The following is a 24679-nucleotide window of genomic DNA, read 5'->3' as shown; positions in this document are numbered from 1 at the left end:
CTACTGCACAGGGCTGCAATGGGGAAGCTCTGTGTGCTTGCTCATAGAAAAATGCGCAGCATATGTTTCCCACTACGCAGAAGATTTCTCGCAGCAAGAAATATTCTGCGTATGCATTGTGTGTGACCCTACCTTTAAGGGGTTTTCGAGGGGTGCTGCAAAACACGTTTATTTTTGACAATACAATTTTTATAGGTAAAAACTATTTTCTTTTCCAGGTACTGTGAACAAAAAGATATTGAATATGTGCAAAAGTTTATAATAAACCTACGGCATATCAATTAATGTGGGGAATATGCTGGTAATTTGTTGCATATTTTAATAAAAATCTGCATGAAAACCACAAAAAAAGTGAGAACCTCACTGATCCCAAGGACAGGGAGAAAAGTGTACCTGGAATAAATGCAGCACAAAGCGCATGCCTCCAACTCCATGTAGCTGTGGTTTTGGCGTATGTTTTTTGACCACATGGCACACTGCTCCTCACAGGTTTTGGCTACTAATTAGCCATATTACAGTAATATTGAGCCAAAGTAACAACTTTGTATTTCTATGCACTCCCATAAGGTAACTGATTTATACAAAGCTGGCCATATACACTGATGATGTGATAGGGATGAGAGCAGCCTGACAATCCCCTGATGATTGATGTGATAGGAAATAAGAAACTGTGATTTATAGTCCGTACACATTGATATGAAGAAGAGTGAATGTTTTATGGTGAAGTCAGGAAAGCTAGCTACCAGCCGAACAAGCATTCAACCAATCACTTTACTGTATAATATGTATGGCCAGAACAACAAAGGTCTGACAAGCTGTCAAGCCTAAAATTTCCCTTAGGATATGGAAAGATTCTGTCAGTAGCTCTTTAACAGCAGGCTGCAACCTACTGGTGGATAAGTAGCAGTGCAGAGTGGAAGTTGTGCTTGGTTGCAATGCAGAAATTGACAACGTTTTTAAAAGCTATTTGCCAGGTTATATGATTGTACGTACGATGATGTGTAGAAATAATACCAGACTAAGCTTTCATTTACCATATGTCCTATAAGGGTATGTTCAAACCTGGCGTATACGTTTTTTAAATTTATTTATTTATTTTTTTGCATGAAAAATCTGCAATTTATCTGCATAAAATCTGCATGCAAAGCTGAGGATTTCCCTGCAGATTTTATCCAGTGTCCAATGACTGAAAGAAGAATAAAATGAACATTAAAACTCACTTATTACACACTACAGGTTAGGGCTGCAATGATTAATCGATATTAGTTAGTTGTCAACAATTTTCATTACCGATTCATTGGTTAAGGGAGCGTGCCCAAGGTGAGCACCACCTCCTTATTCTCGGTGCTGCCGTTTTCAAGAAGCCTATGGTCCTGACATTGCCAGAGCTGCCTGGTCCCAGCACCTGTCAGACGCTCCATTCTCCTTGCAGTGATGGATCATCCTGGTGCAGGGAGAACAACCATCTCTAAGGTCTATGAACTGCTCCTCCTCCAGGTTCTGGCTCATATGTTAACCCTTTAGGGTACTTTCCCCTTTCTCCCTCCCCCCCCCTTTTTTTTAACCTTTTAGGTGCTGTCCCCACTTCCTCCCGTTATCAATTCTCTAATCTAGTTCCCTTTTTTAATCCAATTACTGTATTTAAAAAGAAATAATCGGCCAACTAACTGATTATAACAATAATCTTTAATTGCAGCCCTACTGCAGATTCTACTTGCATATTTCCTTGCATAAAATTAGCTGTGTACATGCTACATGTGAACATACCCAAATAGTGTCAGGTTATCAAAGAATACAATCAGATAAGAAAGCAAATCCTTCTTTCTCTCCCAAAGAGAAAACAGGACCAGTCACCTCTTCTGATACATCATATGTACATACTTGTATTCCCCATTAAACAATTCTAAAGCATCATTTCTTCAAACTCTTCTGTTACTTCAGGAAATGTAAAGGGGTTATCCACCATAAGGTGATTTTAGTCCTTCCTGCCAGAACTGGGTATTTCCGGTTGAATTTTGTTCTCTAAACTACACATACCACAGTTCCATGCTTGAAAGTTTGACATCACTTTACTTCCTCCCATTTTTAAATAGAAGTAATCTACAAATCTTGATTGAAGATTAATGAAAGAATAGTCGGCAACTCACCAACGCCGTTTCGCGTTAGATCCTCCTTTATTGCAGCATACTCACATACAGAAAGCAGGGGAGAGACAGACAACATGGGGTACAACAACTGCCGATTTGTTGTACCTCCCATTATCTGTCTCTCCCCTGCTTTCTGTATGTGAGTATGCCGCAATGAAGAAGGATCTCACGTGAACCAGCGTTGGCGAGTTGCCGACTATTCTTTCATTCATCTTCTATCAAGATTCATTGAACTGTGTTGTATAGTCTGAGCACCACCCGAGTTCCCAGAGCAGTTACCAGTGTCCCCTATCCCATCTCGCAGTCAGTCTACAGACTTAGCAGTGCCGAGTCTGCTTCGCCTTCTATCTTAATATACAAATCTACATAACTTTATGGCACCAGTTGATTAGATTTTTTTTCCCTCCAGAGTACCCCTTTAATTAAGTAAAGATGCTCCAGAGTTTTGACAAAAAAGGGAGTACAGTCATTTACAGGCATGGTAACAGATCCACTTGAAGGATACTGAGCTGTGTAAGCCTTATTGCTTTGGATTTTGGATACTGAGCTGTGTAAGCCTTATTGCTTTGGATTTTGGATACTGAGCTGTGTAAGCCTTATTGCTTTGGATTAATATTTTTTCCAGGCTGAAAAGACTTATACAGACTTGACATGGTTGTCTCTATTACGAGAAGGAGAGATCATTAGTGCCTGTCTACCAGACATGTCTTATAAAAACTGTCAAATTATTGCATCTAAGAGGATTCTAGCCAACAGGGTTTTACAAGGATGACAAGAAAATCCAAAAAAACTAAAACTCAAACCACTGTGTACAACTCTAAGACAGACACTGTCATCTACTGAAAGGGACCCAAGTAACCACATAAGTATCTACTCTTCTCCTCACCTTATACTGTACTTCAGTTTCAGCAAATTATCTTATATTCTGTTCGTGGTTATATGATGGACACATGTATGGACAATTTATTGCACGACAGAGCTCTCGTAGCTGTGACTGTAACCAGTGATGTCCATCACACAAACAAGACAGATTTGTCTCCATTTGCGGTAAACTCAAGTTCATATTGAATGAAACCATGAAAACAGTGAGGGATTTATGCAGAAAGCAATTTAGATAACTGTGTCTAATAACCCTTATTGGCTAAAGCCAGTTTACTTACTTGGGGGTGTATGGCATGGGCTAAGGTGAGGAGCCTGCTCTGCATGAAGGGGTATTAGCTATATATTACCACTGACACTGTGCTACAATGACCAGAATGTAATATAACTCTTTTCCTGACCATTTAACTGCTTAAATGCTGCAGTCAATAGTGACTGAGACATCCTGTCTGCACACCTACAACATGAACACAGAGCACTGTTTGTTTTTCATAGCAGCCGGGTGCTTATGTATTCATACACACAAAATGTGTTGCATATTTAATGCTGGAGATATTATGCTGCGAGAGAGAGAGAGAGAGAGAAAAAGAGAGAAAGAGAGAAAGAGAGAAAGAAAGAGAGAAAGAGAGAAAGAAAGAGAGAAAGAAAAAGAGAGAGAGAGAGAGAGAGAGAGAGAGAGAGAGAGAGAGAGAGAGTAATACCGTTTCAGTAAAGGTCTTTCATCTTGTATTCTTTTAGTAGAGATTAAAGTGGTACTCCAGTGGAAAAAAATAATTTCAAATCAACCAGCGCCAAAAACCAGGGCCGGTTTTAGGCTTAGCATGGCCCTGAGCAAAATCAAAAGTGGGCCCCCAAAAGTCTCAATAGTGAACTAACCAGATTTGCAAATTTTGGGTCACTTCAAATACCATAAAAATATCTAAAAAGCTATTGAAAGGTTCCATCAAAACAAAAATGGTACCGATAAAAACGTTTAAAAAAAAATGAGCCCTCATACATCCCCATATACAGAAAAATAAAACAGTTATAGGGACCAGAATAGTACAATTTTATATTTTTGCATTGTTCCCCCACATTAAGTTAGCAGCATAGTTCCCCCACATTAGAATGGCAGCATAGTTCCTCCACATTAGGATGACAGTATAGTTCCCCCACATTAGGATGTAGTTCCCCTACATTAGGTTGGCCGTTTAGGTCCCCCCACATTAGGTTGACAGCATAGTTCCCCCACATTAGGTAGGCAGTATAGTTCCCCCACATTAGGTTGGCAGTATAGTTCCCCCACATTAGGTTGTCAGTTTAGTTCCATCACATTAGGCTGGCAATATAGTTCCCCCCACATTAGGTTGTCAGCATAGTTCCCCCCACATTAGGTTGTCAGTATAGTTCCCCCCACCTTAAGATGTCAGTATAGTTCTCCCACATTAGGCTGTAGTTCCTCCACATTAGGTTGTAGTTCCCCCACATTAGGCTGGCAGTATAGTTCCCCCACATTAGCTTGTAGTTCCCTCACGTTAGGTTGGTAGTATAGTTCCCCCACATTAGGTTGTACTTCCCCCACATTAGATTGGCAGCACAGTTCCCCCACGTTAGGCTGGCAGTATAAGTCCCCCACATTAGGTTGTAGTTCCCCCACATTCGGTTGGCAGTGTAGTCCCAGAAAGGTACCTGGGACATCCTTGTGTCCCAAAAATATCTTTTGGGACACAGGGATGTCCCGATTGTGAAAGGGCCCCCTGCGGGCTGCTCAGTGGCGGATCCCCCCTTGGATCCGCCACTGAGCAGCCAGCAGGGGAGGCCCTGGGGGATAGGGGCACTGGGCAATTGCCCGGATTGCCCCGCCCTAACGCTGGCCCTGCCACAAAGTTAAACAGAATTGTAAATTATTTCTATATAAAAATGTTAATCATTCCAGTACTTATCAGCTGCTGAATCCTCCAGAGGAAGTTTTGTAGTCTTTTACAGTCTGACCACAGTGCTCTCTGCTGACACCTCTGTGTGTGTCAAGAACTGTCTAGAGCAGGAGAGGTTTGCTATGGGGATTTGCTTTTACTCTGGACAATTCCTGACAAGAACAGAGGTGTTCAGACTGAAAATAACTACACAACTTCCTGTGGAGCATATAGCAGCTGATAAGTACTAGGAGGCTAAATATTGTTAAACAGAAGTAATTTGCAAATCTGTTTAACGTTCTGGCACCAGTTGAATAAAAAAAAAAAAAAAATAGTTTTCCACCGGAGTACCCCAAAAGCATAATACCCTACTAAATAGGATAACACAGGCATAATACACTACTAAATAGCTATTATCTGCCATATTGGCCAAAAATTGTGGCAAAAGAACAACATAGATTGAAAAGAAAAAGAACCTTACACAACATTGATTGAAAAACAAATGTATCTGTCTCTGCGTAAACCTTAGTAAAAGTAGTATAACATAGCAAACACTTGTTCATTCTCAACAACTTATGGTCCATTACTTGGTGCCATTATAAAATAAAAATTAAAAAAGCTTGTGAAAAGAAAAAAAAAAGTTATGGCTTTTGGAAAGGTGGGGGATAAAAAAAAAAAGCCACTGCCAAAACTGGTTGAGGTGCCAAAGGGTTAATGAAAGTCTCAAGAATCAAAACTGCATTTGGAACTTGTCTATGAAGTACTGCTATTGACAGCGGTCTGTGCTGTATTCCCTCAATACATCAATCAATCGCATGTCTTAATTGTTTTGCTTACAGAACACTAGAGGGCAGCAATACACAGGAGAAAGATTACATTCTACTTGCACTAAGCTTTGCAGTATTACATATAAAATTGAAGCATGCACATCATTTGAATAAAAAAAAGGTGCAATAATCCAAATGTGATTTAGGAAAGAAAAAAGAAAATCTTAAAAGTGGCTTCACAGGAGAGTGAACAATATATTTATCTTGATACAATAAATATATAATACATATATTATTCTTCATACAGCTTCCCCAGGATCTGTCTGTTGTAAAACTATAATAAAATAGATGGCTGTGCCAATTCTGCCACAGATAAAGTGAAGGGCTCCTGCAAAAAAATGGTCTACCTGCAAGTACAATTTCAATTGGCTTCCTGAGCCCTTGCTCCTTACCCATTAAAGGAGAACTCTGGGATATAAAAAACGTATCCCTATCCGAAGGATACAAGAGCCGGAAATTCCTGAGTGAAGCACTCCCATAGAGCTGCATGAAGGGGGCATGTTGGCCATCGCTTCGTGCAGTGGTCGACACACACCATTCAGAAGGAAAGCCGGGGGCCCCATAAGGAGATCGCGGGGGGTCCCAACGGTTGTACCCCCGCAATCTGACAGTAAGTTTTTGTATCTCAGAGTTATCCCAGAGTAAAGGTATGTCATGGGTCGGGAAGGGGTTTAGAGTATTGTTTCCAAATCAGGAAATGCTGGAAGTTGTAGTTTTGCAATAGCTGGAGGCCCTCTGGTTAGGAAACTGCCTGAACTACAAGTCATCAAGATGGTCCCTGGTGAATTCTGCCTGTCCCACAAGCCTTGATAGCTCTCTCATGGTTATAATATAGGGATACATCTATCAATCAAAGGCCGATGCCGTGGGAAGAAGCCCCAGTGGCTCACACAGCATGAAAGTAATGACATGTTCCCTTTCATGCATCATGTTTCCATCTACATAATGTACCTATGATAGCACTGCATTACCTAGCCACATAAAGTGCACTGCAGCTACAGATTCAAGCACGAATACTGTAAACAAAAGGCTACTGAAATTAACATTTAAAGGAACTTTTCATATAGCACTTTGGGAATTTTTTCATCTGCTATACGGCCCATTTTGGAACAAACTATTTGATTACCTGCCAAAACCAGAAATAGCCTGCAGACAGCAGAACTTAATAGAAAGCCATTTAAGTGTGTAATTATTAGTATATCATGTGGTTACGGGCATAAGGGTAATCACAACGTCTATACTTGGAATGACAGTTAGCTGAATAACATTAAGTGTTTCTAATTTACCCACTAATAAAGATTTTTTAATTCTACACCGGCAGAAGGTACATTTCATTCCCGCAACTTAAGGAGCTTGTTAGTAGTAATGCCTAGATATCGTAAGGACAAATTAATAAAGTGCACTGATCCATATTCACTGACACAATAGTATTCTAAGATAATACTAAAACAGAAAAGAGAATCCAGACTATAATTACAGGGTCCAGGACCCTAAATACCACCTGCAGACAAGCAATGACACTACATCCATTGCATATAAGTAACATAAAACTGAGTAAACTGCCAAAGATCCAGAAGTCAAGATAAGTGATTGATATCAGCACTTGGTATATTAATATTAAAAGGCCTAAAAAGGATCCTGCATATATTAAACAAACTAGGCTTTGATATTATAATGTCTTAATAATTTTATATTACAGTAAAATCGAACTTAACATACACCTTCCAATAGGGGACACCTCCCAATAGTAGACAGTTTTTTTTTATTCCCATAAGACTTAATGGCTTCTGTCTGTACCAGAATTCATGTCAGCATTGAAAAAACCCAGGTGTAGCTGGCGTGAAAAGGGGGCGTGGTGAATGAAAAGGGGGCATGTCCCCAACATTTTCAAATAATCCCAACAAATCCACAGAAAATGTGGTGGATTTGAACTGAGGAAAACCTCACAGCTCAAAGCATGTGCAAAAAAAAAAAAAAAAAAAAAGAAAAACGTAAGGAAAAGTTCAAAATGTAGGGAAACATTAGTAAATACCGTGTAAAACTATTTGTTGGGAGAAAAATCCCACAAAGAAAACTACACTCTACTCTTAGTAAATCAGGGGCAATGTATTTGCACCCTCAGAATAGGGGACACTCCCAATAGCGGACAAGGACACACCCTACAGGGGAAAAAACACTCCCACTAGGGGACAAAACACTCTCAATAGGGGTCAATCAGGCTTATGTGCATACCCTACCTTGTAAACAGGGCTACTGTCAGGGGGGTAGTACAGCCAATATCCCAGTAAGGGGGCCGGTCTCCCTGGCCCCCACTGCACACCCCTGCAGCAGCCCTAGCACAGAAGCAGGAGACTGCTGTTTAAACAGTGGTCTCCTGCTTCTGTATGTCTGCTGGCCACATCATTCGTCCCTCTGAGCACCCTTTGCCACTTTATTCCCCCCTGTGCCAAACCCCCCCCCCTTTATTATCCCCTGTGCCACATCATTTACCCTTGGATCAAGGGTGTTCATTTTATTCCCCCTTTATTACCCTCTTTGAAAATTCATCACCCCTTCTTTATCACCCCTGTGCCATTTCTTTCCTACCTTTATCACACCTGTCGCAGTTCATTATTCCCCTGTGCCATTTAATTTCCCCTATATCCCCCTGTGCCACTTTATTCCCCCTGTGCCAAATCATCCCCCCCTTACCCCTTGTGCCACATCCCTTTTACCCTTCCCTCCTCCCGCTGTTGTTCTTCTTACCTGGCCAGCAGGTTCAGGTGCAGGGGCTTTCAGTGGGTTTGATGTTCTCCTGACGTCCTCTGCGCTGCACTTACTGAGAGGCTGTGAGCAGCAGCAGCTGGCAGCAGTGATGAGTGATGCTCCTGACCTGCCTACAGACGCTGCTTTCATTAGGTGCAATACAGAGGACGTCAGGAGGGTCACTTGTGATATGATGTGGCACAAGGGGTGAGGGGGGGGATGATTTGGCACAGGGGGATAATGGGGGAATAAAATGACTCAGGGTTGGCAAAAATGGCACGGGGGATGAAGGGGGGAATTAAATTGCACAGAGGGTGGTAAAGAGGGGGTAATGAATTTGCACAGAGGTTAATAAAGGGGGAATGAAATGGCACAGGGGAGGGATCAAGGGAAATTATGTGGCACAGGGGGTAAGGGGGATGATTTGGCACAGAGTACAGCAGGGGGGAATAAAGTGGCACAATGGAATAAAGGGGGAATGAAATGCACAGGAGATTCAAGGGAGGAGGAATGAAGTGGCATTGGAGGGATCAAGAGGGGTAATTAAAAGGCACTGGGAGATTCTACTGTAATGCTGCTTTTAATTGTGTTCTATAGGGGATTACACTCTGGAGTCAGTACAGTACAAGATACAGTCATTTTGAAAGATTGTTTAGCCTTTTTTCCCAATAGGGGACATCTCACAATAGTAGACAGTTTTTTTTTTCCCCCAATGAGTGTCCGCTAATGGGAAATTCTACTGTATATACAAGCCCTCAGGTATTTTCAGCAGTCCCAACGACAATGAATGAATGGAGCGGCAGTGAGCATGTGAGACCAACGCTCCAATCAAATGAGAGACCCTGGATGCCCGCATGTTCAAGATTGCAGGGGGTCTGATCACTTTGACCTGTGAATAGGAGATAAAACTCTAACAGGGAATATTGAGCTCTGTATTTAAAAATGCTTCCAAAATGCAAAATTAAAGTGTACTTGCCATTTTAGGTGACTTTTAAGGATAAGCTGCTATGTGCGCGTACATAGCGCACATAGGAGGAGCAGCACTGTTATTTTTCAGTACATTTCTGCTCTGCAGACTCCATCTGTAATTTTCAATTCTCCCAGAGCTGGTGAGCGCACCTAAATGTCTATAGACTCTGCTTACTCACGCAGAGGAGGAGATCCTGCTAATCTGTGTCTCTATACACAGTGATCAAAAATGTTGCCCTGCCTGCACGACAATTAAAGGGGTACTCCTGTGAAAAACTTTTTTTTTTTTTTAAATCAACTGGTGCCAGAAAGTTAAACAGATTTGAAAATTACTTCTATTAAAAAAAATCTTAATCCTTCCTGTACTTATTAGCTGCTGAATACTACATTGGAAATTCTTTTCTGTTTGAAACACAGAACTGTCTGCTGACATCATGAGCACAGTGCTCTCTGCTGACATCTCTGTCCATTTTAGGAACTGTCCAGTGTAAAAGGAAATCCCCATAGCAAACATATGCTGTTCTGGACAGTTCATAAAATGGACAGAGATGTCAGCAGAGAGCACTGTGCTCGTGATGTCAGCAGACAGTTCTGTGTTTCAAAAAGAAAAGAATTTCCGCTGTAGTATTCAGCAGCTAATAAGTACAGGAAGGATTAAGATTTTGTAATAGAAGTAATTTACAAATCTGTTTAACTTTCTGGCACCAGTTGATTTAAAAAAAAAAAAAAAAAGTTTTTCACCGGAGTACCCCTTTAAGCCATGTAATAGAGTCTATGCCATTTTTAAAAAGCCATGATCATTACAACAAGCACCCTAGTGCACTATATTTCCTGGAGCGCAGCTCTGTGACATGTTCTGGAGACATTTCAATGTTTCTGAAGGTAAGAATAGTACTGCAGACTGCACTATTTTTGCTGTCAAAAAACACTGGAACCCAAACAGACCAGAAAACATGGAATTGTGAACCACGGCTGTGATGTTTTTAATACTCATGCTGAGACACCACAAATTTTCTGTGTATTTTAGGCTAAAAATTGTATGTTGCTTATCATGCTTAAAAATATCCACAGGTTTGTATAAAAATAAATTGCTAATGTTCACAGGGCATGCAGATTGGGACTATCTTTAAAAACCATTACAGATTCATCAGTGCAAAAGTCAATGGGACTGTTCAGGCATATCCCTGTTGGAAAAGGCAGGATATGTCCGCTGGATTAATATGATCAGTTTTGTCAGCTAGCTAGTCATTTGTGACCAATTATTATAAGTGGATACATTCACTGGGCTGGCCGGCTCTGTTTTGACAGTTCTCTTTTTATCCATCACAAATATAAGTGAAGTCTTACAAGGCATAACAAATGTCTGCAGATACTGCCATGTGGGGATATTATTTTAATGATCTGAGTAAATGAGTGTTCTAATGATCTGCAGACATTGCTGTCTCCTCAGGCCACGCTCTGGATTTACACACTCCCAACAAATGACACATAAATGCTCATTTCACTAGCAAATATAATACTGGCTGTGTCAACAACAATGGAAGCACTGGCAGCAAACTGGGAAAGGACCTCAAACAAACTAAGGTGTGACCATTCAAATCTGGCAAAGGCAAACCGAAACAAGTTTTGCAGTAAATATGGGAGGGAAAGAAATGTAAATATATGGACTCTTCACCTAGAAGAACTGCTTCTGCTTTTAAAGAAATACTATAAAAACATGATCAGCTTCTATTGTGCAAAAATTATTAACATATAGTACATTAATAAAAGGGTTACCTAGGATTAAAAACACACTGATTTCTTCAAACAAACAGCACCACACCTGTCCTCAGGCTGTATGGGGTATTGCAACCTAGTTCCATTGAAGTCAATAGAGCAAAGATGAAATACTGGAAACCCCCTTTAAAGCTTCACCAAAGACTTTTAATCTCTATCCTTCTGCTCAGATACCTGTGCGCTCTATACTAAATTGTTGTAGGGAAACTGACATCTAAATGGATTCCATTGTTCTCCTTAATTAATTTTGCATCTAAAAGGTCTTTTGTATGACTGGCATTGTGTTTTGCTATTCAAAGAAACACTATATGCATATGAACGTGTTCTAGAACCATTTAAGAAAAATCTACTGTGATATGCATATGCAGTAGTTGGGCATTCCACAGGAGTCGGGAAGGATGAGGCCTCTTTTACATAGCATAATTTACTCAGTGGAATCCGCCGGAAAAATTCCACCCAGAAATTCCGTTGCAGCAGAGTCCCATTGTCTTCAGTAGAATACTGCTGCACCGAGCATATGACAGAATTTCTGTGGAAGATTTTCCACCACTGAAATTCTGATTCCAGTGTCTGCCGAAAAAATGAACATGTTCATTCGTTCGGCGGAATCCACTCAGAAATGCATTGCATCTATGTGGACGGCACATTTCTAAGCAGCCCTAGCGCCACTAGGACATGAAAATTTGTGAAATGTCCACCTGTGTTTTCTAGTCAGACATTCCCCTTAAATTTCCGCCGGGTGAATATATCAACAGATCATATTGAGGAATGACATATAAAACTTAACTTTTAATAAATGATACCTAAAAACATCTGTATCAAGTGACCCAAATTAAATTATTCTTTTCAGATGTTCACTTTTAATAAATAATACCTAAAACATCTAAACAAAAATGTATTTAATTTGGGTCACTTGATACAGATGTTTTTAGGTATCATTTATTAAAAGTGAAGTTTTATATGTCATTCCTCAATATGATCTGTTGATTTTGATGCGGAGAAATTTACTGCACCCATGGGGACAGCATCCTTTCTATAAATTGCTGTACTGGTTTGAATAGCGTGTGAACATACCCTCAAGCTGTTATCAGTAGATAGATGATCGGCACCACACTGGTTAAATGGAACTTGTAGTAGCAGCCAGCGGGAGACATGTACACCTTAACCCCAAGAACATTCGTTGCTCAGTGTAAATAGAAAGTCCAGGCGAGTGTATACCCTTAAGCTATGTTCACACAGTGTATTTTGAAGTTAAAAAATATGCTAATTTTACAGGCAAAATCATCAGAAAATGTTCTAAGCTTTTTATTGCTTTTTGCAGCGTTCTTCAGCACATCTTTGTTTTACAGTGCATTGTTTGGAGCTTTTATTTAGTTTTTAGTTAGATGTTTATGTGTGGATTAACATGCACAAAATACGCACAGGTGGCAAGTGGCAGATAGTGACACTTTGGCCTCTTTACGCTAAACATTCCACTTTTGAAAAGACGTGGTCAAGGCTTTGTGTCAAATGGCCAAGGCCACTGCGGCAAGCTGCATTTACTATAAGTTACAGCAGCAGCTGGCAAAAATCATAGTAAAAATCTATGTCACTTATAGCTGAACCAGATCTTGTAAGGCAGCCCATCTGGGTCAGCTGCACCACTCAATGACTCCAGCATAGATGTCACAGGCACGGTTTTACATAAAACAAGTGTAGTAACATTTTCAACCTGAATGGGTAAAATTGCAAAAGTACGGTAGATTTAGCTGTATACAGTAATGTAGCTTCTAGGACAGTATACAGTATACTCTGGAGCTAGCACAACACATGCACTAGGTGTGATATCTCTATAAAGTCATCTCACTATCATGTGTTGACCGACCATATCAGTCATAATATTCTGCCCATTGGAGGCTTAGATGTCACAACAGGCCGGGACAAAATATTGACCCACCAATTAGAAAAATGTTCATTATAATCAAACAACCAGGTATCAATGGCACAAAATAATGCAACATTGAAACTCAATACAGCCATTTTAACCAAACCTGTCATGGACAGCGATTGATCTGTAATTTTTCAGTCCATAAATAAGCTGGATTTTAGACAGCATCCATATAGGGTGGTTCTATTAATGCAGGCTTATAGTTCACAAACAAAAAAAACAACAACACTGCCCAGCTTATACTCTGTACACTGCACCTGCAATTTAAAGTGGCTGTACGGGAATAAATAAAAAAAACTGAAATAAAATAAGTCTAACAGCAGAAAATGCTATTTAATGGGGAAAAAAAGACAGAAAGAAAGAAAATCACCATTACTTGGTCATCACTGCAGCAGTGACATCATGTACATCTAAGTGACCACTGCAGCCAGTGAATGGCCTCAGCAGTGATTGGCTACAGGATTAGGGTAGGGTCACACGTAGTGTATACACAGTGTAATACATGCTGCTGATGCGCCAACAGCAGTCACAAGAACAAGCTCACTGCTGAAGCTGGGTGGCTCTGTGTGTCCACTTATAGCGGTGCCGCTACGAGTGAACACACAGAACTGCCCAGTTGCAGCAGGGAGCTTGTTCTTGTGACTGCTGTTGGCGCATCTGCAGTTTGAAATATGCGGTGGATGTGCTATGTCTGACCCTACCCTTAATGTGGATGCACGAGACCTCTGCAGCTAAATAAACAAAGATCAACGGGGACCATCACAGCATTAATGCTAGTGTGGCAGGAGATTTTTTTTTTTTTTTAATCATATTTTTTGTAGTTAGATTATTTTATTTAACCCACAAACAAGCCTCTTAATGCAACATTGGCACAGTAATTTACAATAATTTAAGATATTCATGTAAGACTTCATTCACACCTGCATCAGAGGCTCAGTTTGTGGTCTCCATCACAGAGACGATTTAAATTACCAAAAAAAAATGCAGCATGCCCCATTAAAGTCAATAGGGTAAGTCAGGCTGCTTTGGTGCCCATCTGCAGTGGCTCCACCAGCCGGCTCAGTTTTCTGACACAGAATAGGATCTGTGACTGCCTGCTATGCAGATGTGAACCTAGCCTAAGTAGAAAATCACTAATGGGCTAAATAACTTTTATAAGCAACGATAGTGACTAAAGCCTCAAGCATGGATGCATAGAAGCATTTGCAGCAACACGTTTCTGGCATGTATGTCTTGCCACATTTCTAAAATTCTACATGTAACCTAAAAAATTTTTGGTACTAGTGTTTATAGCAGGCCTCAATTTCATAGCTTAGACCACATAGCACACAGTGTTGCCTTCTTACACCTAATTGTACTGTGGTGTCAGTGTTAGCCAAGTAGTAGTGCCAGCACAGTAATAACTTGCACTTGCTGTCAATCAGAGGCCATTTTAATGTAGCCAGAAGTCAGACATCAGTATTTGAGAAGACGAGTCAAACAGAAAAGATCAGAGATGTGTTGTGCTCCGAGACAGAGCCTGGAATACAGGACTTTCCTGCTGTATACTAGACACTTACTTGGCATGGAGTTGGGTAGCCTGGAGCCATATGGAAGAGGCTTGTTCGCAAATCAAATTGTAGGCACTTCAGTAATACAGCTTATAACTCATGGGAGTGCAATTTCTGTTTTCTAGAACTAAAATAAAAATTTGCTGTGCATGTACATTTTCTAGCCTCTCTTTTTAACAGTGACTGCATGTACTGTACTCAAGCCAATACGCCATATTCAGATATGATGAATTTGTAGCAGTTTTTCAGTGACATTAACCCCTTAACAACTACGGACGTATATTTACGTCCATGGTCGGCTCCCAATCTGTGAAGCTCGCTTAGAAGCTGAGCGTGCTTCGTATCTGCGGCTTATACCAGACATCGCCGATCGGGCTGATGTCCGGTAATAACCCTTTGATTGCGGTGTCTAAAACGGGAGAATATGCTGTCAGTTAGCTCAGCGGAGCTGTTCGGGACCAACGGCTTTACGCGCCATTTTTTTTGTCTAAGAATACTGTGAAATCCTATTTGTTTTGTGGACCTGAAGAAGGCACATGCTGGTGCCGAAACGCGTTGTCCTATTGCTCTATATCATAATAAACTGTCCTGTGCTACATTGGCGTTCCAAATCCTTTTCTTCAAGCAGTAGCGCTCGTTTAGAACCCCCTTTTTTCCTCTCCTTTTCCTGGTTTCTTTCTTAGAGCTAATTCACAGTACAATACGTTAATGAGATTTACAACATCCAATCCATATGTAGAAAATAATAAAAAATAAATAAAAATATCCAACACGACCAGTTCTGCTGAGGGTATAAGTAAAAGGGATGTGTAGAAGAGCATAACATTTCATACAACCATTTGTATTATTACAAATTATAGACTATCCACTGTGGCAAACATGAACGGTGATTTATATGGGATATTACTATTGCACATGCAAGTAGGAGATAAGATGGAGCAGAGATAAGATTTAACGTTTGGTTTAACTTACTGCAGAGGTAAGACGAGCAAGTGCTTGGATCTGCATGATTCTGCTGTTCGCATCAGATCCATTTTCTAACTTATCAGCAGACCTATAAGGAAGAGGAAGAAGATAAAATACTTAGTGCAATACATTTATACCGACATGAGAAGTAACAGTGTTTCATGTTTCCATTGAGTTTGTCCATAGGCTACCTGTATACATAGTTTTTCGCTTTGTGGAAATCAGTTCAATTCATCATAACCGCATTTTGCAACACCCATCCTGATAAATGGCAACCTATGTAATATATGGACAGCTCAAGTCAAAACAGGAGCGGCTCTTACAGAAAGGCTTTCAATTATGGGTCATTGACAGGGCTTCAATACGGCATAAACTTTAGGTGCAGTAGAATATGTTGGTGCTACATAAGGCGCTGTAGGGCTCACTACACAGAAGGCAACACTATCTGTGCCAACTTTATTCAAAGGATTAAAGGATGTACTGCCATATCAAGCAAGGTGACCATCTAATTAGACTAAAAGCTAACTACAGGTCCCCTTGATGTCTTATGGCTGTTCCTTTGCAATGGGCTCCAGCACTTCTAATTCTATATTTAAAAAATAATAATGACAAGAAGATAACACTGTTTAAATCAATCTGTATTATGGGGAGTATATGGAAAATACAAGTTATAACAACAGGCCTCCACATTACTAAATGTTATAGATGGATAAGTTATTCTAAGAGCACAACTGCACAATAAGGGTGCGTTCACACGGAGTAAATGAAGAGTAATTCACACTTTTTTTTATTTTCGCGCGAAATTCGCGGGAAATTTGTGCGCAATTTGCATGGAATTGCGCACGGAACTGCGCGTGGACATGGGGGAGAAAGAAGTGAAGGGTTTTCCAGCCATTTCTGTGCAAATTGCGCGCGAATTCTGCACAAATTGCGTGCAAATCGCCACAAATTGCGCGTGAATTCCGCACGAAAACGATGTCGGGCAGAATTTTTTTTAACCATTGACTTCAATTAATTTCTGCTAGCGGATTCCGCTTGAAGAATGAACATGTTCTTTCTTCAAGCGGAACGGAATTCAGCGTCGGAATTCTGCTAGCAGAATTTCCGCAGTGTGAACAGGACAGCAGATATAACATTAAAGTCAATGGACAGAGGAGATGTGCATTAATTTGTGGCGTAGAATTCAAGAGGAATTACTCAAGTAAATTCCTCTTGAATTACTCCGTGTGAACGCACCCTAAGAGCCATCAGGAGGATAGCAACATAAAGCCAAGTGAGTATCAAATTGTACCCTTTCAGTACCCTACCCAGCAGCCCTAATTCCGAAGAAGACTAAAAAGTTGAACTTTATGTACAAGAAGCAACTGAATATACCACTAAAACCATATGGTTATAGGTGTTCCTTATCTGCCCCAGCTTTATAAAAGAGGTGTTACATTTCATAGTAATCTTGGCCGTGATGGTGAGGATGATGACGATGATGGTGATGATGATGAAATGACTGCTGAGAAGTGACCTCACACTTACAGAACAGGCGTAGCCTATTATAAGGCTCAGAGGTCAGATTGAAAACTGCAAGATTTTGTATGTTTAAATAAAACCTTTGGCCATCCAAAAACATTGTGAGGGAGATTTATCAAAACCTGTCCAGAGGAAAAGTCGCTGAGTTGCCCATAGCAACCAATCATATCGCTCCTTTCATTTTTAACATGGCCTCTGCAAAAAGAAAGCGGCAATCTGATTGGTTGCTATGGGCAACTCAGCAACTAATGCTTATGCAGAATTATAAAACTACATCCCTTCCCCTTATCCCCTTACACCCTTCCCTTCAATTCCCTGGTTGAACTTGATGGACGTATGTCTTTTTTCAACCATACTAACTATGTAACTATGTAACTTTTCCTCTGGGCAGGTTTTGATAAATTTCTCCCGAAATGTTTACTTTCATACAATAGCTTAGTGAACACTGAAAAAACATTGAAAGAACATAAGTGAAAAACATTTGAACATTCTGCTACTTCTATTATATTGGATGTGGCTATTGGTCCTAAAACAGATGAGTTTTTACATGTGGATGTACATCCTTCTTCATCACTATAAGGGACCTCGTATTGAGACCTTTTATTCCTATAGATCTATGCAACCTACGGGAGACTATTGGTCCTTTGGGTACACATGATAACCTCACAGTGGGCGAAAGAGCAGCTATAAAAACAATGCAAGAAAATTATCGTATTTTATTCCGCCCCGCTGATAGGGGGGGGGGGGGGTGGGTGGGTGTAATTCCTATACTTGAAACACAGTCATATATTAATGAAGATACAAGAATTCTCTCTGATCAAGAGTACTATGAGGTACTTTCTGTAGATCCCTCCCCTTTGATGAGTACAACAAAATGATCAAGAAAGCCATTGTCACTTTTCAATAAAAAAAAGAGTTCCTTTTTTCTGGTGTAGGGTCCCTTACTAGTAATCTTTCACATCATATTGATTTATTTCTACAAACTTTTGTTTTACAATTACCTTCTTATCTTAAAGGGTTACTCCACTGCTCAGTGTTTGGAACAAACTGTTCCAAACGCTGGAGTCAGCGCCGTGAGCTCGTGACGTCATATCCCAGCCCCACAACTATCACGCCCCCTCCCATAGACTTGCATTGAGGGGGCGGGGCTATGACGTAACGAGCTCTCGGTGCCGGCTCCAGCATTCAGAACAGTTTGCTCCAAATGCTGAGCAGCAGAGTACCCCTTTAAGGACTCAACACAGTTAAGTAGAGATATATGTCATTGCACTTTCCCTTCAGTTTTTTTGTTTCTGACACTCGATGTGGGTGCATTATATTCAAATATTATTACATCTATTGGTTCACAGGCTATCTTTGACACGTTTTCTACTGACCCTTTTTTTTCGTTTATTCAACCTGCTTTTTTGATTGATGCCATCCGATTTATTCTTGAGCACAATGTTTTTTTCTTTTGGTGATATTATTTACAGACAGATGAGGGGCTGTGCGATGGCATGCAGTGCGATTCACCCCTAGTTACGCTAATTTGGTGATGGGGCAATTCGAGTTCCAATTTATCACACAGTCCCCCGATTTTAGTTCATTTATAATTTATTATAGACTGTTTATAGATGATTTGTTTATTATTTGGTTGGGGTCATTTCAACAGGCACATGATTTTGTTGATTATTTGAATTCTAATGACTGGGGTCTCAAATTTACCCTGCATTGTTCTGATAGCGAACAATGCATTTGTTATTTGTTAATAAAAAAAAAAGATCCCTCTGGACAGATTAGCACCCAAACTTTTTTTCAAAAAAGTAGATGTGAATAGCTTGTTAGAATATAATAGCTCACATAACCCAAAATGGATATAAAAAGGGCCCTATGGGCTGTATTTATGGGTTTGTAAAAATTGTACTCACTATACCGATTTTGTTGAACAACCCGCTATGTTGCGTGATCATTTCTTGAGAAAAGGTTATCCCAAATCGCTGCTTTCCCAGGCATTTAATAAAGTTAAAAATAAACAGCAGATTGAACTAGAACGCCCTAAGTCTCCATTATTATTATTAGTAGACGGTATTGCTTCCAGTGACAATGATGGTGAAAATAATATCAAAGCAAAAAATGATAAGTGAAATAAACATTGTGATAATAGTTTTAGATATAATCTTATTACTGATTTTAATTGTGCGTCCGGAAAAATCAGGGAGGATTTAACTAAACATTGGTGTATATTAAAAGATGATCCAGTTTTGAGAGATATCATTCCTGCCCAGCCTGGCATTACATTCCGCAGATCTATGAATCTGCAAAATTTGGTGACCCCTAGCCGAATAAAATCCATGCATAACAAAACTGACACTACAACATGTGCCAATGATGTTTTTGGCACATTTCCTTGCAATAGACCCAGGTGTAAATGCTGTACTGTGATGGAAAACGGTAAGCATTTTTTTTCTTTCCAATATTCTTAAAAAAAAAACTACCGTATCAAAGAGCACAACAGTTGTGACAGTATGTTCGCAGTGTACCTTTTATTATTGTGATCAATGTGCTTTAAGACATTTACTGTATTGATAATGTCATCCTATTTTTGGGGGATTGGCCACTCGTTCTTTTAATATAAAAAATTTAATTTATACCTCAGGTCATTTCCTTTTTATAAGTGGATATTAAAAAGTTGTAGAGCTTTCTAATATGCTGACTGTTGATGGCACTCCAGTGTATACAGTGCCTCTTCAATTCTAATTTATCTATATACAGGAGAATACACACTGGTCATTTTATACAGCAGAACAAATCCAATCTGAAGGCTAACCAAGGAATTCCAACTATTTGTTTCAATATAAAACAGCATGTGTATGTATTATAAACAAATAGACAAATAGTACAAACCATTCTCCCTTTACTCTGTCTGTTCACGAGGTATATACCTACAGATCTTTTCTGACATGACTGAAAGCATTTAGATGACTCATTCACAGCAAATTGTAAGAGGCCAATGCAAAGCTGGTCATACCTTTTAAAAAGCTATCAGAAATCTCTCTTTTGATCCTCCTTTATACTTGAATGCTTTGTTTGGCTGAGTTTGCATATTTTGTTAAGGTATGTTCACACATGCGTATTTTCAGCTAAAGATCTGCTGCATATTATCATTAGCAGATTTTGCTACCCATTGACTTCAATGGGTAGAAAAATCTGCTACAGCAAATATGCAGCAGATCTGTAGTAAAAAATAAGCACATGTAAACATACCCTTAAGGGTCAGTTCACCGATGCTTATTTTCTGCTGCAGCTGTGGTAGATTTTCCTACCCATTGAAGTCAATGGGCAGCAAAATTTGCTGAAGCAAATCTGCAGCAAAAATAAGCACGTGTGAAAGAACCCTTAGGCAGTGTTCACACAAACAAATCCGCAGTGTATTTTACGCTGAAGATCCGCCGACGATGAACCCCTACATTGCGCCTCCATCTGTGCCTGCTCATAGGGTCAATCCTCCGCTACGAGAAGACACATTGCGATGTGCGAGTCACCGCGCGCATGCGCAGCATACTCACACACATCGCGGCTACTCTCGGCCAAGCTCAGGGAGCAGGGGGAGCAGCCGCGATGTGTGTGAGTATACTGCGAATGAGCGTGGAGATTCACACATTGCAGCGCATCTGCTCGTTGCAGTGGATCGCAGCTACAAGCAGACACAGCTTGAGGCACAATGTAGGGGTCCATTGTCGGCGTATCAAAATACGCTGCAGATCCGTCCGTGTGAACGTACCCTTAGGGTAGGGTCACACATAACAGATTTTCAGCCAATTTTACACAGCGGATCCCCCGGTGACCTGACCCATAGTGTGCCTCCAGCTGTTGTCACCCTCCGCCCCACCTCGCCCTGCCCCCTTGCCTGCTTGCAGCGGCAATCCGCTGTGCACTTGGCGATTCGCAGGCCCCTGTGTGGCTGCTCGGAGCGGTGGATTGCTGATGCGAACCGGCCAGGGGGCGGGGTGAGGCAGGGGTGGCAACAGCTGGAGTCACACTATGGGTTGGGTCACCGGTGGATCCGTTACGTGTGTCCCTACCCTTAGGGTGTGTTCACACGTACAGTATGCTGTGCACATTTGATGCGCAGGATTTGCTGCTGCAGATTTCAATGTAAACAATCTGCAGTTACTAATCCTGCGCATCAAATCTGTGCAGGATACTGTATGTGTGACCCTACCCTTAGGGTATGTTCACACGTACAGCATCTGCTACATATTTCTGCTGCATATTTTCTGCAGCCTATGATGCTACCCATTGAAGTTAATGGTACAGGGTATGTTTACACGTGCGTATTTTCTGCTGCAGATTAGCTGTAGCAGAGTTTGCTACCCACTGGAGTCACTGGGCAGCAAAACATGCGGCAGTATATCTGCAGCAAAAAATACACACTTGTGAACGCACCCTAAGGGTGCATTCACATGGGCGTATTTGTCAGCGGATCTGCAGCTGCGGATCCGCTGACAAAGGCCCTTAAAGTGCTGCCCTCTTTGTGCCTGCTAATAGCGGCAATCCGCTGCTACCAGCAGACACAATCCGATGTGCGAATTACCCTGCAGTGTACTTGCACACATCACGGCATCTCTCTGTGTAGCTCAGGGAGCTGGGGGAGCGGCCGCGATGTGCGGATACACTGCGACTCGCACTTCACAGTGTGTCTGCTGGTAGCGGCGGATTGCCGCTATTAGCAGGCACAAAGAGGGCAGCACTTTAGGGGCCTTTGTCAGCGGATCCGCAGCTGTGGATCCGCTGACAAATATGCCCATGTGAACGCACCCTTAGGGTATGTTTACACGTGCGTATTTTTGCTGCAGATTTTGCTGCCCATTGACTTTCTGCTGCAGCAGAAAATACGCATGTGTGAACATACCCTCAATGTGGAAAAGCAGTTTTAAAAACACTTATACCTCTGAGAACAAAAGAATTGGGCATGTTGCCTGACCGTTCTCTATATTGGCATCTGGGAAGAGCCATACACATTGATTGGTCAGCAAATCTAGCCAAAATTTGGCAAGTTCAGGCAACATTAACCTAATGTGCATGGACAGTTTAACATTAGACACTTACAGACTACAGGGAATGAGTAATCTTTTTGCTTTCAGTCACGTCAGCAATCTCCAGCCCCTCACCTGCTGTCATTACAAAATATATAGGGACAATGGTAGGATTGAAGAAGGAAATATTAGCACACTGTAAGTACAACCAAACAGAATAGGTCTGGTTTAAATACTAAGGTCAATATGTGCAACATAAAAAGCAGTCTGAAAGTAAATATATCAGGCATATGATGTTAGTAGCCCATATGAACCTATTCTAGGCAGTTTAGGCTACTGATACATCATGTGTGCACCGCAAACAAACACCTGCCAGTTGTGTACATACCATATGGTTATGTTATGTTTAAAAACAAACACAAGATGTACATTACCTGGAACTGGGAAGCAAGTACAGGTTAAGGGTTCTATAAATGACTGCCAGACAAGAATGAATGTCCTTTAGGGAATATGGGCTTGTGATATCATAATTTAGGCAACCTGTCTTCATATTTAGGCACTCTTCTTCTGCATTAGATACCCAAATTGTTCTGTATATGTAATGAGCCTTTCATCAGGCAGAAAGCGAACAGCTTGCTCCTAACAGAGGAATCTCATTTAGTTTTCAATGCAGCATCTCTACGTGAGCCAAATAACATCCAGGCAGGCAATTTAATGCACTCACGTCTGTGACGTTAATGTGATCTACTGCAGACGCTTTTGTGCCGCTATATCCGGTCCTTGGTTTACGCGCTTTTATATTTACAGATTCATTTGTCAGAACGGCCAAATTTATTACGATGATGGTCTAAAAGGGAGTGGATTGGGTAGCGATGAAAACCTCTTACTTAATGCTTATTCATTTCCTTCATCAGTTCACACCAAATAAAAAGAACGTTTCATATATCTCAACACCCAGCCTCAACTCAATGATATCACTAACACAACTTTTAGAGATGAGCAAACTTCCAGTAATTCGATTCGTCAAGAACTTCTCGGCTCGGCATTTGCTGACTTTATCCTGCATAAATTAGTTCAGCTTTCAGGAGCTCCGGTGGGCTGGAGACTCTCTCCTAGGACTGTATCCACCTTTTCCAGCCCACCGGAGCACCGGAAAGCTGAACTAATTTAAGCAGGATAAAGTCAGCAAACTCCGAGCCGAGAACTCCGTGACGAATCGAATTACTGCAAGTTCGCTCATCTCTAACAACTTTGGCAAATTACTTTTTTGAGGCATCACTGCTCCCGGCTTTACAAAGAGCAAGGAAAGTGGAAATAGACAAGACAGTGACACCTCTTCAGCCAGAACCAACTTAGAGATCAGGAACCATATTAATCACTGCTGTAGCTAAAGCAGTGTTTCCCAACCAGGGTGCCTCCAGCTGTTGCAAAACTACAACTCCCAGCACGCCTGGACAGCCGTCGGCTGTCCAGGCGTACTGGGAGTTGTAGTTTTGCAACAGCTGGAGACACACTGGTTAGACCAGTGAAAATGAAGTGCCCTTATTCGCAGCGCTACACTAGCATCATCCTACTACCTTAAAGGGAACCTGTCACATTGAAAATGCAAAGCAATCTGCAAGCAGCATGTCATAAAGCAGGAGTAGCTGAGCAGATTGATGATTGATTTATTATAACTTGTAATTTATTGCTTTTATACCTCTGCCTGTTCTATGCTTACGACTCAAGTGGGCGTTCCTATTCAGTGATTGACAGCTATCTGAGCAAGCACAATAATACAGGGCCAGCGTTTAAACACTGAACTGAACAAGTAATGGACTTCTAAGCACAAAAGAGTCAGAGGTTTAGAGCAATAAATTACAAAATTAGAATATTAAGGTATATATCAATATGCTCAGAAGGAACCGGCTCACCTCCATAGATGTAGTGCGCAGATCCACCCCCGGCTTGGTGCGCCTGTACAACTTCCCTCCTGACACATTTTGAGAGTATGCGCTTATGTAAAAGAGCATATGTGTTCAAAATGAGTCAAGATGGCTGTTTAATGGGTTGAATAGGTGCGATGTTCACTAAATATTACTGGGAATAAAAGCTGCATGAACTTGAAGTGCTGGATCGGTCTTCTCTTTTCATTACCTATACCATGCAGCCTGCAGATTGCACTTCATTATTAAGATGACAGGTTTCCTTTAAACTTGTGTGAGGAAGGCAAAGATCTGTGTTTGAGTTTAGGAGCTCCACTCTCTCTCTTTTGGGCAAAAGCTGATATTTTGGGCATGCCTGGAGTGCCCCTTTAAAGAGAATGTGTTGCCTAATATTTTTTTCACGTACTGAAACATGTTATTTTTCCTTTTCTGTTTCTATATTATATTTGTAATTTTTTATTTCATTTTTTATACAATACTATGGGAGCATCTATCTTTCCTGAGCATTTTTAACAGCATTTAGGGATATGCTTTACAGCA

At 40.9% G+C, this 24679-nt stretch overlaps 1 protein-coding gene across 3 annotated transcripts in view; it reads right to left on the bottom strand.

Moving 5' to 3' along the window:
- The window catches only part of RAPGEF5 (Rap guanine nucleotide exchange factor 5), a 331057-nt gene that overhangs the window by 185732 nt on the left and 120646 nt on the right, over window positions 1-24679 (bottom strand). For all 3 annotated transcript variants that reach the window (XM_056519694.1, XM_056519693.1, XM_056519696.1), the window contains one exon: window positions 15685-15766. In XM_056519694.1, coding sequence (XP_056375669.1) covers window positions 15685-15766 — 82 coding nt within the window. The remainder of the gene's footprint in view (window positions 1-15684; window positions 15767-24679) is intronic.

Source organism: Hyla sarda, chromosome 5 (genome assembly GCF_029499605.1).
Source record: "Hyla sarda isolate aHylSar1 chromosome 5, aHylSar1.hap1, whole genome shotgun sequence".
NCBI lineage: Eukaryota > Metazoa > Chordata > Amphibia > Anura > Hylidae > Hyla > Hyla sarda.
Note: the sequence above shows the minus strand (reverse complement) of the source record. Positions and strands in the feature narration are given on the sequence as shown.